The sequence below is a fragment of the Excalfactoria chinensis genome, chromosome 3 (genome assembly GCF_039878825.1).
Source record: "Excalfactoria chinensis isolate bCotChi1 chromosome 3, bCotChi1.hap2, whole genome shotgun sequence".
In the NCBI taxonomy this organism is placed as follows: domain Eukaryota; kingdom Metazoa; phylum Chordata; class Aves; order Galliformes; family Phasianidae; genus Excalfactoria; species Excalfactoria chinensis.
The window spans coordinates 83,993,041-84,011,234 of record NC_092827.1 but is presented as its reverse complement, the minus strand read 5'-3'; the positions used below and the strand labels follow the sequence as shown (position 1 = coordinate 84,011,234).

At 38.4% G+C, this 18,194-nt stretch overlaps 1 protein-coding gene across 1 annotated transcript in view; it reads right to left on the bottom strand.

The window, feature by feature from the left end:
- HHAT (hedgehog acyltransferase) overlaps positions 1–18,194 on the bottom strand; it is a 140,736-nt gene that overhangs the window by 59,021 nt on the left and 63,521 nt on the right. The window contains exon 10 of the mRNA XM_072331920.1: positions 4,928–5,129. Within this exon, the coding sequence (XP_072188021.1) occupies positions 4,928–5,129 (202 nt within the window). The remainder of the gene's footprint in view (positions 1–4,927; positions 5,130–18,194) is intronic.

Here is an 18,194-nt window from a genome sequence, read left to right as displayed (position 1 = left end):
AGATGCATGTGTGAAAGTTGACATACGCAGAAGTAAATTTCTGTGCCTGTTCCTGTATTTCCCCATCACCCTCAAAAAACCTGCCCAAACATTTTTTTTTGGTAAAGTGGCAGCTTGTGAAAAGTGCAAAATGAACAGCATTGAAACCCACCATCCTCATTTCTGCTTGTTTCTTTTTATTTTCATTTAAAGCAGGGAATCAAACCAAGTAATGGCAGAGCACATATTTCCATAAATGTGCCTTAGCTCCCACCACAGAGGATGGTTTGCAAGAGTTATGTGTTCTACTCCTCATGCAGGCTGACATTCTTTCTTTTTGTCCCTTTAGTTCCCATTCTGCCTGTTCTGGCTCTCTCATCTCTATCATCCACATACCACTAATCTAATAATTAGTGCAGATTTTTGCATGAGGTCCTGCCCTTGTGGTTCTCCTGCACTGCCACTGTGAAACCGTTAACAACTGGCAATACACTCTAATGATCCCCATGGAGACAGCCAATAAACTCTGCAAATACAGACCTTATTTAAGAGCTTGCAAGATTCTGAGGCTCAGTTATACTGTGCATTATTGCATATGGTTCTGAAAGGCACAGTGGAAAGACAAGAGCTTGCAACTGCTCCTTGACACTTAACCTTCTTCTTCCAATAATGCTAGTATCTATTGTTTGCCCGTTTTTTCTTTTTATCCTTAACAGAAGGAGTCTATATTGACATAACAGTAAAAAAGAACTGCATTATCAGCATCACCTTCTTTTCAACCTGTAACATGACTTACTGGCTTCTCAAACAGCATTATGACTAGAGCACCAGAAAACCATGTCTCCAAAGCAGAAGAGGAAGTAAATAATGCTGAATGGGAGAAATCTTTGTTATGACAACTGGAAACTACATAATGGGGTTCACAGCTGACATTGCTGTCTGAAGCAAAGCAGCAATTACCTGGTTAAAGACAGATGGAAAATCACAGCAGTGATGCCATTGATGGCATCAAAAATAATGTTTCTTGCACAGACTTGACAAAAAAGCAATGCTCATACTCAGAAAGTAGGAAACGATAGAATGTTATCTGAAATCCTGCTGCAGGCACTTACGTCATTCAAGCTTGTATCATGCTGTATATGTTTGTCTTTAATGCAAAACAACGCTTATCAGATTATTACTGAGTGTGCAGCAAGAACTTCCCCAGGAAAGAAAACCAGTCAGAATGCAAACATGTCTTTCTGTTTGTGCATTTTTAGCAGGGTTCTCTCAATGCTTTGGGATCCACTACCATGAAGACAAAAGAAAAGAGCTGAGAAAGGAAGAAGAAAAAAATCAAGCAAGGCAGAATTATGGCAAGAATTTCTTGACTCAGAACAATTATTGGCAAAGCTGGAAGCAAAAAAAAAAACAAAAACCAAACTACACTCACCTTTCAGCTGCTTAGTATTGAGCAGCACCTTGATAGCTCAGCTTCCTAGTCCTAGGTACCATTCATTAACAACCAGTGTTCACATATCAGCCATGACATTCTGTTCATATCAAGAGAAAGGAGCTTCCATTTATTTTGACTCAAGAGAACATCTGCTAGCAGAGAACATTTAACAACTGGCTCTAGAAATGGAAGATGCCTGCTCTTTGCTCCTCAGAGTGTGACAGGAAGCTCTACACATTGGCCTGGGTTCTGACATTATGAGCGATACCTGAAACTCAGAAAAAGATTTCAGCACTACAGAGTCTGATTAAAGGACTTTGTTCAATGACCTTGCCTTACATTAGTGCACATTCTCAGACAGCAAAGAAAGAAACTCAGCAGAAGTCTACAGCAAACACATAAGGTTATAAAGAAAGCATTGTTGCAATGCCTGTCGCTTAAATGAATCACCATGTTGCAATAAAAATATGAATTAATTACACAAAGCTATTAGTAAAGGAGAAAATGTGAGACAGGCTTCTGAGATTAGTATACCAATGTTATAAATATTATTTCCAGCAAATGAAGCTAAATAAAGACCAAAGCCAAATGTGTGCTAAAGAACAACTGAGGCCGGGTGCACCGTGAAGTATCTCTCCATGTTCCACTTCAGTTCTCTGCAAACTCATTGCATCATTTATTATGAACAATTTATAATGGGCTGAAAATGTCTGAATCAGTTCCCTGCGTCATAGCCATAAATAAAAATTTAGAAATCTAAGTATTTTGCAGTTTAAAATCTCAATATATGCACAAAGGTAGTAAACAATATTATAAAATAAGCAGAGCTTAATATTAGTTGGCTTTTCAAAGTGAGATGCTGACAGCGCATTTAGGTCCTTTCTAAATAAAGATAGGAATAAGATTTTACACCAGGAATTCATTATAGCAGGAATTTGAGAAGAGATCTCTTTATGTCTCAATTAAAAAATTCAAATGACATCTTTTCACTTTACCAGGAAACAACTTAGAAAATAAATGCTACTGTTTCAACTGAAATTAAAACGTTAATTATAACCATCTGTCATCTTCATCCTCTTTGCTACATCTTCTCTTGGACAATTTCCAGATCCATTACATTAAAGATACTGCCAGCGATTTTAAAGTTTAAATTATCTTAAATGTATTCCCAAACTAAGGTGTCACTTTTTCAGGTATAGATTTCTATCTTGTTTCCTTTAAGGAGGAGGAGGAAAAAAAATGAAATCATTGGAAGAATGCCAGCTATTAGCATTTTCTTTCATAAATCTGACCCATTATTTATTAAAAGCCAATACAAATTCTGTCATTGATTTCAATTGAGTTGCTACTGGGATCTCTGTACATCTGTAGGAAATTAATACTGAATTGGTGGGGAAAAAAACACTATTTTGCTCTTTAATGTTTCAAATATCTCATGAAAAAAAAATAAATATCCTGATAAAAATGCAGTGAAACTCCCCCAGTTTAATGCATAGTTCTCATATATAGCCTAGCTCACCATGAATAGCATTTATTGTTATTCTCTATATAATGCTTTAATAAAAAGAAATAAAGTGTTACTGCATTCAGCTAACAAGTAACCTCCATTAAGCCAAAAATGATTTGTAGGTAACTTCTCAGCTACTCTCAACACATCAAAGTTCAAAACGGTTTGAGCAGAAAACAACAAGCAAGTGAAACAGCTCTTCCAAAGCTGAAATCAGGAAGCTAAGCACTGTTTTGTAGTCAGTGTGAATGACCAGTTTCAGGTCCAAATTCACTGTTTCCAGTATTTGTTTATATGCTGGTATCACGCTTCATAAATAATGCTTGTGCTTCCTTCTTCGTTCCAGTTCAGTGTGCCTAAGAAGATATTTAAAACCTGACAGACTGAATTTAAAGCTATAAAAGCGTTATTTGCTCACACTGTGCTAAGTTTGAAACACTGAGATTTAAATTACCATAAAATCTGAATAAATGCAGGGTCCGATTCTTTTTATACATATTCTTAGCACAGGATTTGGTGAATGATAAGAATAAAATGCACTCTATTTAGATTTCTAAATCTTTAGCAAGAGAAGGGAGAGGACACAGTAGGGAATAACAGAAGCAGCTTCTCTTTAATTACTGCTATACTTTGTGATTGATTCAACTTTAAGAATTAAGCCAAATTGAAACTGAACTTATTTTTCATGATTAAAAAAAATATATATATATTTTATTCCCATTCACCTGAATTCTGTAACTGAACTTTAAGAAGGGAAAAGATGAGAAAAATGCACTTAGTTCATTGTTAGGGGATTAACCATACAAAAAATGAACCTTATTGGCAGCACTGGTTAACTACACTTAGAATTAATCCATCGCATGTGACCCCACCTTCATAATGCCACATCTTTATCATTTTAATGGTATTTAAGCACTTAAGTAATTAAGAGTTCTTTTAGAATATCCAATACAACGGCATCAAATACAAAGAGCCCATATAGTTATGTATTCCTCATTTGATGCCTGAAAACCTCCAGTCAAGAGACCTATGTATGCAACTGGTCAAATGCTGCAGCTCCTTTTCACTCCAAAAGGCAAATTAATGGATCTGACAAACTCATTCTCTAGGAAGGAGAAAAACTGCTTCCAGTCACCAAATGCACAGTGATGGGCACTGGCTACTAAATTACTTAGCTGAATCAACTGCCACAGCCTCCCAGAAAAAAATAATGAAATAGGGATGGGGAACAAACAATTATTTGAGCATCAAGACTAAAGAATGAGTCACTGCCAGCACAGTATTACAGGGTATGAATTCTGAGCACCTTATGTCTACTAAGGATGAAAGACATAAGAATTACTTATTCTTACAGATAGTTACTAGAAGATTTGGGATTAAATACTAAGCAAACACACAGACTATAATGATTATCAAAGTAAAGCAGTGCTTTTTGCATATGACTGCATGTCAAACGCTGTATGGAGAAAAGCACAAGTGAATGCAAGTAAAATGTGTAAGTAATGTAAAAATATCCAAGGTCTCCAAAACAAAACAATACTTTCTTTACTGGATTGCTTGGTGACCTAAGTTTTCCCAAAGAAAATTTGTTCCCAGATGCATGCAGCTGCTACACACACTTGACCAGGAAACACATGGTTAGAAAATTACACTACTAATCTTAGTGAAGATGAATATTTTAAGGCCATCCTGAGTGAAATCAGAATACAAATACTGAAACTCTAAAACTGCCTTCTGTTTTACCATACACAATGTCACAAGCAGTTGCTTATACTAGCATTGCAGAGAATGCTTTTAAGACTGTGCATATTTCAGTGTTTGCCTGGTTCTTCTTTTGAAGAATTCTACTTACACAGCTCACCTCGAATGGAAGATGGGAAAGGGAATGTTTTTGTATCTGTTAACCTCCAGTTTTAATCCACATTAAAACAAACCAGTACCCAGGAATCACAGACAATCATGGAGCTAGGAAACAGGAACACAAAATGATGAAAGATTCAACTTACGATTAAGTCTTGAATAAGGGAAACAGAAAGTATCTTTTTGACGCCATTTTCCACAATCACTCCAAGCCAATTAAGTACTCCCCAGTACCACAGGTAGCTCTGTCCTCCATGCCAATAGCTTACAAAGGCAAAAGTGAGCGCAGTGGAAAAGAGCATTCCTGGCAAACTGGACTGAGATCCTCCCATGGGAACATAAATGTACCTGTAAGTGAAGAGACAGATAAGCAGCATTATTATGGCTTTCACAGAACAATCAGAAAAACAAACACATCCACCGAAGAACAATTTAGTTATTCCATGATATAAAAAACCAAACCCGACTAACTGATATTCTCCATTTACACTGCCTGTCCCAGCTTCTGCAAAGCCGTAGACCACTTCAAGGACTACACACCCATATTGTTTGGCAAAAATATGATTTTGTAGTCACGAGAATTCTGTATTATGAAAACGTAGATGATAAATTATATTCTCAAAATTGTGAGCAGCGCATTCAGCCTTTTTAAACAACTAGTTGTAAGCCAACTTGCGTGCACAAAAATGAAGTGATACATAGACATAACTAACGTAACGTTTTACATTTTTCAGAAATGCAGACACAAGGAAGGATGTATTTTTTATTGTTAGAAGTGATTAATTTCTTTATTTTTTAATCTTTTAATAAGTTATATTAGCTGCAAATACCTCCTATTCAGTTTTCACATTACCCTCTCAGGATCACTTTTGCCCAGTGACTTCTGCAGCACACGTGCCGCCCTCCAGCTCCAAAAACAGTTGTACAAAAAGTACAGCATGCATTTATGCATCTGGATTGAAACTGACTCCAGGAGTCAGAACCTCAGTCTTTAATTAATGCTTAGAAGTGTCAGGAAAGCAGTATTTGTTCAACTACAACACAAGGAATAATAGGATGCCGAGAGCTGATGCTGATTACCGGGTTATTTCACTTCCAACCTGCCTAGAGGGCCACATCCACTTCTGCCAGCTAGAAAATAAGGCATGGTCACTGCTGAGCCTTTATTTGTAAAAGTTACATATTCCTGTCAACACTTTGAAGAAGTTCATTGGGCAATAGTGTTACAGCCCATGACAATTCCTTTCAGCTGCCACACCTTTGACATAGTGCACCCTAGTCATATGTGAAACTATTTCTACTTGGTAAGATAATTAAAGGAATTATTTTCCCACTGACATTTTTAGTTTTCAGTTTTTACATTCAGAAATAGATACTAGCTCAGAGATTGTTAAGGGAAATTAATGGAGTGCTTTATTTTTAACCTTTGAAAGTAAAATATAGTATCAGGGTAAAATAAAGTAATGAGAGTAATTAAGATGTAAATGGAGAAGTCGTTAAAAAAAACAACAAAAAACACCAGACCCTTTCAAGTGCTCCAAATTCTCTCTAAACATAATATCAATACACTTTGTTCTCTTCACCTGCTACAGGGAACATCTGATTACATTTATAATGATTTTCAATGTGTGATCTTCTTTTGTCAAACATACAAAAATAAATAGAAATTGAAATCAATAGTTCTTATACACGTTGTATATTTCTTCTCCCCCCCTTCCTATTCTTTCCTCAGGCCTAGCCTTCTCACGTCACACAGACAAAAAACACAGGTGGCAACAATGCATCCTTGTAGCTGCCATCATTGGGTCTGATAGCAGAGAGGCATGCCATAGCAGCCTGTAAGCAAACAGGTCCCCTGCATCTGGAGAATGTGGCCTGATTTTGAGATCAAATTAAACCGATGACACTTCGATACACAAACATGACAACGGCATGCAACATCATCTTCTCCAGTGCATCTATCCTGTTTTTAAAGAGAAGATGATATTTGCGGCAGTTAGTGGTTCTGCTCTCCTTTCACTGGTAGCCAGACAAATTCCTCCTACAACAAGGACCACAGAGATGGAAGCTGCTCACCTACTTATGACCTATTTTTGCAAAGCCTCCCCTCCTTCTTTCAAAGGCTGGTCATTGGATTTTCCAGGTAAGGCTGGCTGCAATGACCAGCACTCCTTGCAGGCTGTGTTCCTCAAAGCCAAGGAATTGTGAACTTTCAAGGAGCTTGGTCAACTCCCTGTTGCCATAGGAGCCAAAACTGCCTTACTGTACAACCTAAGGAAATCTTTCTGCTGACCTGAGAGGGTACAGAGTTAAATCCACCACACAAAAAATGGCTTTTAATGCAGAAGCAGCTCTGTGTTTGTGCATCATTCTTTTTCATGCACTGAAGGACTGGAGCTGTGGTACAGGTAGTAGCAATTTTATGAGTACACACAGCTTCTGCAGTCACTGGGAGTGACATCGCCAGGAAAATGGACACAAGCAACAAGCCAGCTTTTTTGCTTGCAGTCGTAGGTCTGTTTAAATTGCTTTGAATGGCTTATAGGGTACTGTGCAGAGAAAAAGAAGCTACTTTCTGCTTTTTAGTGTTTAACAAGAGCAGTTAGTTAATTGAGCAGCACTAATTCAAATCTCAGTGAATCTTCAAGTTCAGTGAAGTCTTTACTCCTAGCAAGGCCCATGGCATTTGTGCAATTGAAAATTTGCTTGTGCTGTCCTGGTAAAGAACTGTCTGCAGAAGCACAGAAGCCAAATGAAGCCATGAAATCTTTGTTGACATTTTGACCTTTCCATCTGCTACTGTGAGGATTCAGCTGCTTTGCCAGGTGGAAAAATGCAAAGCAGAAAGCAAAGCCTCTCTCCCTTACTTCCAGCTAGCAGAAGAAAATAGAACGCAGACAGGCTGCCACTTCTTGTCACAAGGCCACCAACTGCCTCCAGATTACATGGTCATGTATTTGCTTAGGTGGGCAACCACTGGCAATTTTCAGGTCAGTATAAGAGGCTGATGGATGTTGAGTCATTTTTCTCGAGCAGTACCAAAGCAATTCTGCATGTCCTTACATTATTCACACAGGAAAAAAAAAAGTGCAAAATCCATGATTACATTACAGAACCAGCTTTGGTTTGACATCAGAAAAATGATGCACACCACCTCATCTCACACACACCCCCTGTACTCACGTTATGTACCTCCATTCAAAGTGCTGGGTGGAAAGGCCTGGGTACAAATAAGAAGGCAACTCAGGCAGTGTGCAGCCAGAGATAGATCCTGGACGCATTCCAACAGCCCCTTTGTGCTTCTTGATATAACCAAAATTATCTTGCCACCACAAGAGCCCTTTGTGATACAAAACTGCATTTTCCATATTTTTTGAGCATCATGGCAAATTAGAATCTAATTTCTCAATTATTTTTCCATGTGTTTACATATTAGAGTACTCATTTGATTAGAGAAAGCTATATTTATGCTAAAGAAAAATGAAATGAAAGGGAGAATAAACCAGTGAATAGAATTATTAAGCCAGAAGATAGAAGAAACACAGTCATGACATAGTGCACGCCTTGTAAATGACAATTATGTCTCCAACTAGTGCACAAGAAAAATTCTTTTGAAGGCGTGCTTTCTGAAATGTCTTCAAGCTAAGGTATTTCCTGGAGTGAAATGAAACAACCAAGAATATACAAGAAGCCAGCTCTAAGAATGGAATCAGGTGAGGATGCTTTGATACACATGCATGACACTGATATCCAATACCTTTTTTTACAGCATGTCTACCCCTTTCTTCTTACAGACAATGTGAAGACTTTACACTCACTGTGGCATCCAGAATCCCCAATAAGTGAAGACAGCTGAGATCTGAACAAGAAGTAATTAGAGGGGGAAGAAAAAGAGATTCTTACAGCACATTAGGTAAGTTCTTTGGTTATCTAGTTCACTACCAAAATCTGTGATGAGGGAAAGGATGTGGAGAAGAGAGAGATTCACGAAGGGTCAATGGCTACTATAATTTCATATCCTACATATGCAAGCTTTCCAGCTTTTTCTTTGCTATCATTACCACTGTGTATCTTCAGTGTACCCTGTGGTTTTTCGATACGATGATTTGAAACCAGAAATTTGCACATATGAAGAGGTTACTGTAGAGCATGCTGATCTGCTCTGCCACATGAAGCATTACATAAATATCTCATTTGAAGCTTTCATGCAGTTTTTAAGACTATTTCCATCTCTAATCACAGAAAATCCAGAGAAGCTCAAAACCCACAGGTCAGGGACTTCTAGCATGTAAAAGTAATCAAGGATCTTCATGTCAGACTAACACAACTGAAAGGAACCCCCTTGCAGCAGAATTCCTTAACAGCTCATCAGCAGAGTACACATTTACTGCAGACATGCAAGGAAGGCAGGCTTATCTGAAAAATGTGGTGCCAATATGCAACAACTCTAACTTAACTCACATGCATGCACAGAAAGAAAACCGAACAGTTATTTGGTGGTCAGTGAGCCAAAGAAAAACAAATGAAGTAAAGTACTGAAATATTTTTCCATAGAGAAAAGGACATTAAAGCAAGTGGATCTGAGGATGGTAACTGCTGGCATCCCTCCAGTTCATTTTACATGAATGGTTAAATGTTCCCTTCTTAAGATCCATGAAAATTACAAATAGAAAAATAATCAGTGTCAAAAGAAATGCAGTTTTGGTAAGTATTTAAAAACAGAACATCAGCTTATGGGATCAAAAGTCATTCCCTACCAAACCTTCAAAAGTAAAATTCATCAGCCCTATAGCACATTTCTTACAGTATCACTTCAACCATCAGCTTCCAGGTCATCTGTCTGTTACAGCATATGCGTGGGGTGGATGGACACAGGAACTCTCAGCTTGCCAGCGGAGGCTTCTCTGGCCCCATGCCTGGCCCAGGCACTTCCTTGGAAACATTGCATTAGTAGCCAGTTCAGTGAGACCAGGCAGACCAAATCAAACTGTGTTCTATGATGAGCCCAGATGCTTCCTGCTGAAAGGACTGAGGAGGTACCAACACAGACTATTGAGCAGGAACTCATGGACACTACAGGCCAGGCTCCCCCAGGCTGGCTAGGAGCACCCTAATGACACACGGGAAGGTGTTTCATATGTTGAATGGAAAACCTGTGCATATCAGAAGAACAGAAGACGGGAGATGGGAGTACTTTATCCCTCTGATAAATGATTTGGTAGTGACCCTTGACACTACTAAAACCTACATTCTCAGGATTCCCCTTCTGTGGTAAACATCCTATCTGTTTTCACTTGTTTCCACATCCTATTTTGATTTCAAACTAGAAGCTGTTAAGCATATTATCACTTTCACAAACAAAACACAACTGTGTGTGGATATTCTAATACTCCAGTACCTTACTTTCACTCCCACTTACAGTAGCTTAAATCGGCTTACTTACAGCCTGCAAGCTGTTCCAGTTACACAACTTACCTTAATTCTCACTCACAAAATGAACATTGGAGAATCAAATAAAATATGTAAATGGTACCATAAAAATCCCCAAAACAAAGGTATTTAAAAGTGACATTTCTTTAATCAAGACAATAACGTTTAAGTAAGAGATAATCAACAAAACAACTGCTTTGTTTGAGATCTAATAGTATTTATCCTGGAAAACAGATTCCCCCCCCCCCCCCCCCTCTCCGCTATAAACTATATTTATGAGTTAAAGTTTCAAACTAAAAACTTTACAAAACAGCGAAGAGGAGCATTTGCAACCAGTTAAGAACCAATCTGAAGGGCTTTATTTCTGGAGGCCTCAATACACTGTTCTTTATTCCATATGCATGCAATTTCAAATGTACTTAAATCTTGAAGCACGAGGTAATAAAGCACCTGTTTAAATGCTGTTCTGTTCAGGGCCCTTCTTTAACACATGCTTAAACTTCTTGCTGAACTAAGGCCACATAGCAAGATGTATGCTGTCCAAGACTTCGTTTTCCCACTTCTTTAGAACTGGTGTACAATCAAAAAACATAGCAGAGTGGCACGGTTTGGATAGCATTTTAATGGTTGCATAATTAGAAAGATAATCACAGTGGAAAGAGATGATAATAAACAAAATGCTCACTCGTGTCCTAGCCTCACAGAAGAAAACTCCAAGAGAAGCAATCTCCAGAAGGAGACCCTTCCCCAGTGGCACTCAGCCCTTAAATGGGGTCTAGGAGAGGTGCAGCCAGGCTCCAGCCCTTCTAGTCACACAGCTGAATTATCTTCACCTGTGCTCCCGTGGCTGACTCAGTGCTTGCCCCAGATGATCAATCAGTGGTTCAGGCTGTATTCAACAGTTCCCATACAATTGGCCTTGGACAGATTTACACAGACTGCATGAAATGTAAATTTGAAGAAGAAAAAAAGAAGTGCATTTGCTTGTCATTGCAAACTTCTTGTTTTATTTCTGGGAATACTGGTGCTCAAAAATCCAATTCCTCTGTAAATTTCTAAGTATTCAGTTTCTGAGTTATATGCTGCTTCTGAGTTACAGTCACATAGTCGATAGAGCAGAAGTTAGGAAAACAGTAATACGTTTTTCCATTTCACATCAAGTTCTGTACAGTGAAAGTGTCCTCCTGCAGGTGTGTGTAAAAAGTTTTGTCCCCATATCCTGATGCCTGGAGAATCTGACCCTTTAAGTCAACAGACAGATCTTCACTACTGGCTACAAAATCAAGAGAGCCTGAACAATTCTGAGAAAACAATTCAGATAACCAAGTTACTGTTCATTTTGCTTCTGAACTTTTCCCAGGGACTGTCGCTGTGAAAGAGATGAAAGTATGGCAGGATACAGGGTGACAAGCAGACAGCAATTCCCTGTAAAGCTGAGGCTTGGCTTCTTTCCCTTATTTATCTTTTTATTCATCCCAGGTTTCCCTGGCATGGCTTTATATCATTGTTTTAAACTTTTTCTCTACAGCACAATAAAAAAGATCTCACGACAGTTCTGCAAATTCTTACTTCTGGGTGAGCTCTTAAGATTTCTGTTTTGTCAATTCAAGCTGACACTGACTTCAGTGGAGCTATGTGGAGTGGATAAGTACAGCACATCTGTAAGTCTTTATGAGACTGGTTCCCACATGAATAAATCTGTTTTAAATCACAGTAGTATCTCCTGTAATCAAGACTTTGAAAGCTGAGCCCCACATATTTCTACCTGAAATTAAAAAAAAAATAACAGTATCACTTGGTAAAAGAGGAGAAAGGATTTGGTATCATTTGGTAAGGAGAGGTAAGCTTAGTTCTTACTGAAATCTCCATTGTTTTTACATCATCTAATAGTTTTTGGGCTGTTCTGGGCTGTTGGCAAAGCTTTTTAATCCCTGTTAGATTCTGTCACCTCACCAGTTGAATACGGTGTTTAGACAGACCTTGACAAATGGAGACCCTTTAAAGAAAGTAAGCTAATACTGGCTCCAGGCATGTCTTGCTAAATTACCACAAAAACACGTAATGAGAAATTAAGTCCATTTAGCTTACAAAGCATTAATGAGGATATTCACATAGCTTTATAGATATGACCTGAATTTTGGTTCACTTTCCAGTTGCTATTATGTTCCCCATTGAAGACTGAGTGCACAGTTTCCTATTTAAGAGCTGAAAAGTATTTTATGTATTCTTCTTCTTTTGGACTGAACACAAGAACTGAGTTCACAAGTCAAAGGGTGGATAACTGTGGAATACTGAATAAATCATTTTGAATTCACTCTTGTGAGGAAGCTTATGCTTTCAAGGAGATTCATTTACTTTAAATGAAATTTTAATCTAAATCATAATACCTCCTTTTAATAGAAAGAGTTTCATTACCAGTAGGCTGCTGTGCTTAGTTTTCCCTTAACTTTGTCTAGGAAATAAAGAAACCCTGCCTACCACCTGTTTGCAGTCAAATACAAAACTACTCACTCATGAACTCTGATTGCAGTGGAAGTGGGACAGGTTCCACAAGACCAAAGAACTGTAAGATTGCAAGCAAGCTACCATTCTTTCTATTGATGGTAGGAGGTTATTTGCTATTGCCAAAATGGGCTCAGTGGCTGTGTAGAAGGCAGGGACAGCCACCTCCTGACTCATCCCACACAGTCTGTAGAGCTCCCCAAAGACATTCTGGCAACTCCTCTCTCCCCAGGGCCCAATTCATTCTTTACGCTCACAATACACCTACCATGTGCCAGTAATATCCCAGCTCAGCACGAAGCACAGCTATCAGACTATACTACCTCTGCAACCTGGCTGGAAGAGGAACCTATTAATAGCGCTGTCACTCTTTGCTTATAAAACAGCAGAGGTCAGGCTCCTTGCCAAGGAGAACAACATATCTCATCTCCCAGAGGAGTGCTCCAGCTGCTTGTTACCAGGCTGCCACCAGGCAGAAAAGAAAATGAGATTTGGAGAGTGAGTATGCAAGAAAAATCAAGTCTGGCCAGGGCAGCAGCATGCAGAGATCCCAGCCCTGGTCACCGCACCAGCAGTTGCTCCCTGTGTGCTAAAGAATCATTAGATGAAATGTACAATAAACACCACTAACAAAATCATTGTTTTTTTCTCTTTTCTTGATGAGAACATTTCTTGACTTCTGATGGTGGCACTGGGTCCCACCTCAAAATGCAGTGCTCCGCTAATCTGCACCAGAGATTGCATGGGCTTAACTTTCCTTTGCAGCAAGTCTTTTCTTTTGTCATCTCCCTTCTCATTGCATTCTCATCATGATATTTTTTTTTTCAGTGACAGCTACAATAACAGAAACAAATTCCAGTGTTTTCTCCTCCTGTGCTTGTCTGCCCATATTAAACTATTTGTGTTCAGTTAGTGAAAAGCTGTTAAGTACACATCAGTTGCTGCTCTGACCATGCCAAAAATGAAGTGCTACATTTTTTCCCCTCACTTACAAAACCACTTTTCCACAGGTTTAAGTAGAAGCCATTCAGCCATCCTGCTAATTTTAGCATGCCAGGTACATCAGACAAAGTGTGGATACACCCACATCTTTAGATTCAGATGTTTAAAACACACTCATCAACGTGAGCTTAACAGCTACCTTTCCCAGTATGCCTCTGCCAAAAGAGTACACGACATGTCGTCATTACAGTAGAAACTATATTATTTTCCTCATTAAGATATTTCCGCTTAGAGACAAGGTGAACAAGTTTGACAGCACACTGCAATTTGCTAAGTAACAGAAAAGATTGTTTAATCATCATTCCTTCGTGGGAGCTTGATGATTCTTCTACATCTAGCTATCACCTTGTACACATGCGTGCCAGTATCCACAGGCCGCACAGTAGTTTCACAAAACCACACGATGCCTTTGCCTTTCTGGGCTATACAGACAAGCAGTAACCAAGGCTTCAGAAAACTTTCAGCTGGTGCAACAGAAATACAAATCATTTTGAGGCCAGAATCATGTTTGAGACTAAAAGCCCCAAAGTCAGTGCAGACCACTGGGTGTTACAACCTTCAGTCAATAACCCAGAGTGAACACAATATTCTTCAAAGACATTACTGAAAGAAAGTAGAGTCATGCAATCATTGTAAAGCAGAAATATAGATGTTACTTAAATATTGCAGGAAATATGATGAATATCAATGTACCTACTTAAATACTAAGTATTGCTATACATACCTCCAAGTTACGTGTGCACCAGTTTAAGAGTTAGGCTTCTAACATCATTCCAAGCTAAGTAGTTCCCTTGCATTTACATTTCTTTGAATATACTGCCCACAGTGCTGGAAAAAGACTACATACAAAATACAGCTAAGGCACTGAGATGTCTAAACAGAGCTGGAATTACTTGAATTATTATTATATAGCAACTTTCACACCAAAGGACTCTTAGTCACTCTACAGTCTGTGTCAGAAACACTTTAAACAGCAAGAGAGTTAAATCCCCTCTGATGTACAGCACAGCCTCTATTTATTGGAACAAATCAACATTGCCTAATTGTTACATAAATGTGAACGGATATCAAATTTAATCAAGAGTGAAATAAAATATTTACTTTTCTTGAAGTGGTATCCTTAAATAATGATCTCATCTTTTCTAATTTGTAAGGAAAGCACAGTCATGCTCTCTCCAACCCAGCCTGGAACATGGCTCAATCCAGACACAAACTTAAGGGGGAAGTGTTGGTTCCTGTGAAATCAGGAGCTGACAGGGCAACAGAGCTGAACAAATCAAGAAAAATTCAACACATAGCAACAAATCATCCCAATGCAAAGGTAATACATTTCAGTCAGAAAACACTTTAGCTACAGACAGGAAATTAAATGTACATATAACTAAAACCAGGGAAAGGCGGGGAAACAGAAACAAAAAGTTGCAGTTAAAGAACAGTAAAAGTCTGTGGGGAATAAACAGCAGCTGGGATATCACAGAAATGTAAGTAGAAGATATTCTATAAATCTTATCATTCTAAAACACTTAGTTGCATATCTTTCCAGTTGCCTAAAGGAATTCTGTTGTTACAAAAGAGAACAAATAACGATTGATAAAACATTTCATAATCTCTGCATTAATCTCCACTGAAAACTCTGAAGACAGTGAATCAACAGAACTTATTTTTGCAGTGAAGTCCAAGCACAGAAAAGGTAGAAAATGAGTTAAAGGTTATTAGGACTTGTCATCGGCATCACAGTTGGTGCATCTTCTGGAAGATACTCACTGAAGCAATTGTTTCACACATTGGACCAAAAGTAATTTGTTTCCTATTTTCTGCTTCATGAAGATTTCAATAAACCACAAAGGGCAACCACTTCTTTCTTCAAAAGCAGGGGGATGCAAACAGGAGAAAAAAAAATAACCAACCACCCACCTAGCTTGGGAACTGCCTAACCTGAATTCCCAGAAGTGCTTTGGAACAAACTTGTACTCACTCCATCCTTGGTGCAGGAGGATAAACAGTTAAGAAATAACATGTGGGCTTCAAAGTGTTAAATAGAAACAGTAACACCAGACTGGTCAGTCTTACCTGAAAAACCTCAGTTATAATCAAAACTGTCAGGCAAGGTCTCAACAATAATCTAAAGAACATAATGGCATGCTTGAAAGCAGAAGGTTTGGTTTAGCTCTGAAACTGAAGAATTCACAGAAAATTCAATGAATTATTAAAACAAACCATGAGATTCAATAATGGTTTCAACTTCTTCACGTCCAGAGAAATGGAAACTGCATACTGAGTGTGCATTACTAGGACTATTTTCCATGTAAGACCATTACAATTGAGAACTAATGATAACCCTGGAAAACTGTAATGTCCTTTTTTCTTTTGTTATGGACCAATTCTCTTGCTTCAATTTTAGCTTGAACCCATCAGGGCTGTAAGCTCCACATCTGGGAGAGAATCAGCACAAAACACTTCTATTCTAGCATAACTTTGCATGATGGCAGTAGAGATGACAAAGTAGGAAGGACACATGAACTGACAACTTCCCACCACACCAAATGCATCCACAAGTCATAGGAGACACAAGATGGAAAAGGAGAACTCATCCTCGACCATAGCCTCAACTAGGAGACAGCAGCAACCACTGCTGTCTGCCGTTGGTTTCCCACCATCACACCAAGGATTGGGCAATTGTATTTCCCTGTCCTGAATGAACACTTGCACAGGTATGACACAACGTGGGGAGTGAGGAGCAAAACAATGCTGTCCAAGCCTTTCTGCTTCCCAGCTGTGCAGGACATTTGGCTTCAGGAGCACTTTTCCCTCCCACAGACAGGTCACTTCAGCAACAAGGAAGTAGGGCTACAGCATTTATACCGGAGCAAGGTTTCAGTTCCCATCTGAGACCAAAATCTAAGATGTAATGAAAGGGAACACGAATTTCAAGTGCACCTTCATAAGTGAATCATCTGTTTGATTTTTCTTTGCAGTAGACTAGAAAGTAGACTAGAAATACTCAGCCAGCTAAAGCAGAAGTCTCCTATTCTCCCCCTGCTTTTCAACTAGCCATGATTCTCAATTACAAGAATTACAGTGGCAGAACATAACCATATGGACTGAATTCATGCATAACACAAGGTCAAGTAAAATTGTCTTGTGTCAAGTGTGTTGACAATGTCCTAGAACATTTCCAGTTTACAATGCGAATAGATTGATTAAGTTCATCTTTGTCTACAGTGCTATTCACTGATGTTAACTGAGAACTAATGCAAATGTGAGTAGCCATAAAACGATACTGCATCATTTTTACTTGTTCACTCATTTCATTATTACTGATGCTAGCCTTCTTCAGTAGTGGTTCCCATTTTTATCTAGAATCTGAACAGTTTTAAAACAGCAGCCCAGTCCACCCTCTCTGCATCACCGTCTGTCCTAAAAGGCAACTTTTCCATGATTGTCTCAGGCTTCAATCTGCCCCACACACATAAACATTGTTGGAAAGGAATAAAATATAGTAATATGAAAGTTTAGAGCAGATTCACTAAGATACACTGATTGCTACACTGTCCCTAAGGAAAAGGGGACATGTAAGTGCTCTGCTGACACACATGCACAAAAATATTACCAAAGTGATTTCTTAGACAGTAATAACTAAAATCAGTTTATTTGCTTTTTGGAGAAAAGGTCAGTTCATATTTTCTTCTACTGCCAGTAAGATTTTGGCCATCAATATCAGACGGATTAGGATCTGGGTTCTGTACTAACTTTCTTTGCCAGGTTCCTTTGGCACTGAGCCTTCTCTGCTCTACATCTATAATGCATAAGAACACAATTGCTTCGGGAAGATTTCCTGACCCTCTCGTAGTTAAAGAGATGATGCTGCAACTCATTGTTATTTCAAGAGGAAGAAATATTGAATAGTTGTGTGTTTGTATATATTTTTTTTCTGCACACATTCATAATCGTGCTTCAGCTGGATGCCTGAATGTTTTGTGGAACATAAATTTAGTAAAGCAGCAAGAGAGAAATAAATTCTTTCATCACTAACTTAATTTGCAGATTGAATTTAGCAGAGTAACTTGACAGATATTTTTCCAATTTGAATAAAATGTTATTTCAGTTTGTTCAATTTCCGGAGCATACGCATTAAAGGATTTCCATTTTAATCTAGGGAATAATGTTTCCTACATTAAAAAAAAAAATAAAAATCTTTAGAATAGAAAAGCTGATCCCACATTCAAGATGCAATGATGTTCCTGTATGCTGGGCAGAATGGCCACATGTAATTATGATCTGGCTGTTCAGTTTTAATCTTCTACACACTCCTGTATGAGAACTCTTACAATACTTTTAAGATCTACTAATATTTTCATTTGCTTATTGATTGAGAAATTATCTCCACAACCCAGAGAAACCACCAAGAAAATATAGTTCAAAAAAAGCTGAACTGCAGTTCTTAACATCAAGCATGCCAGTTAAATCCCTTTCTCGTTA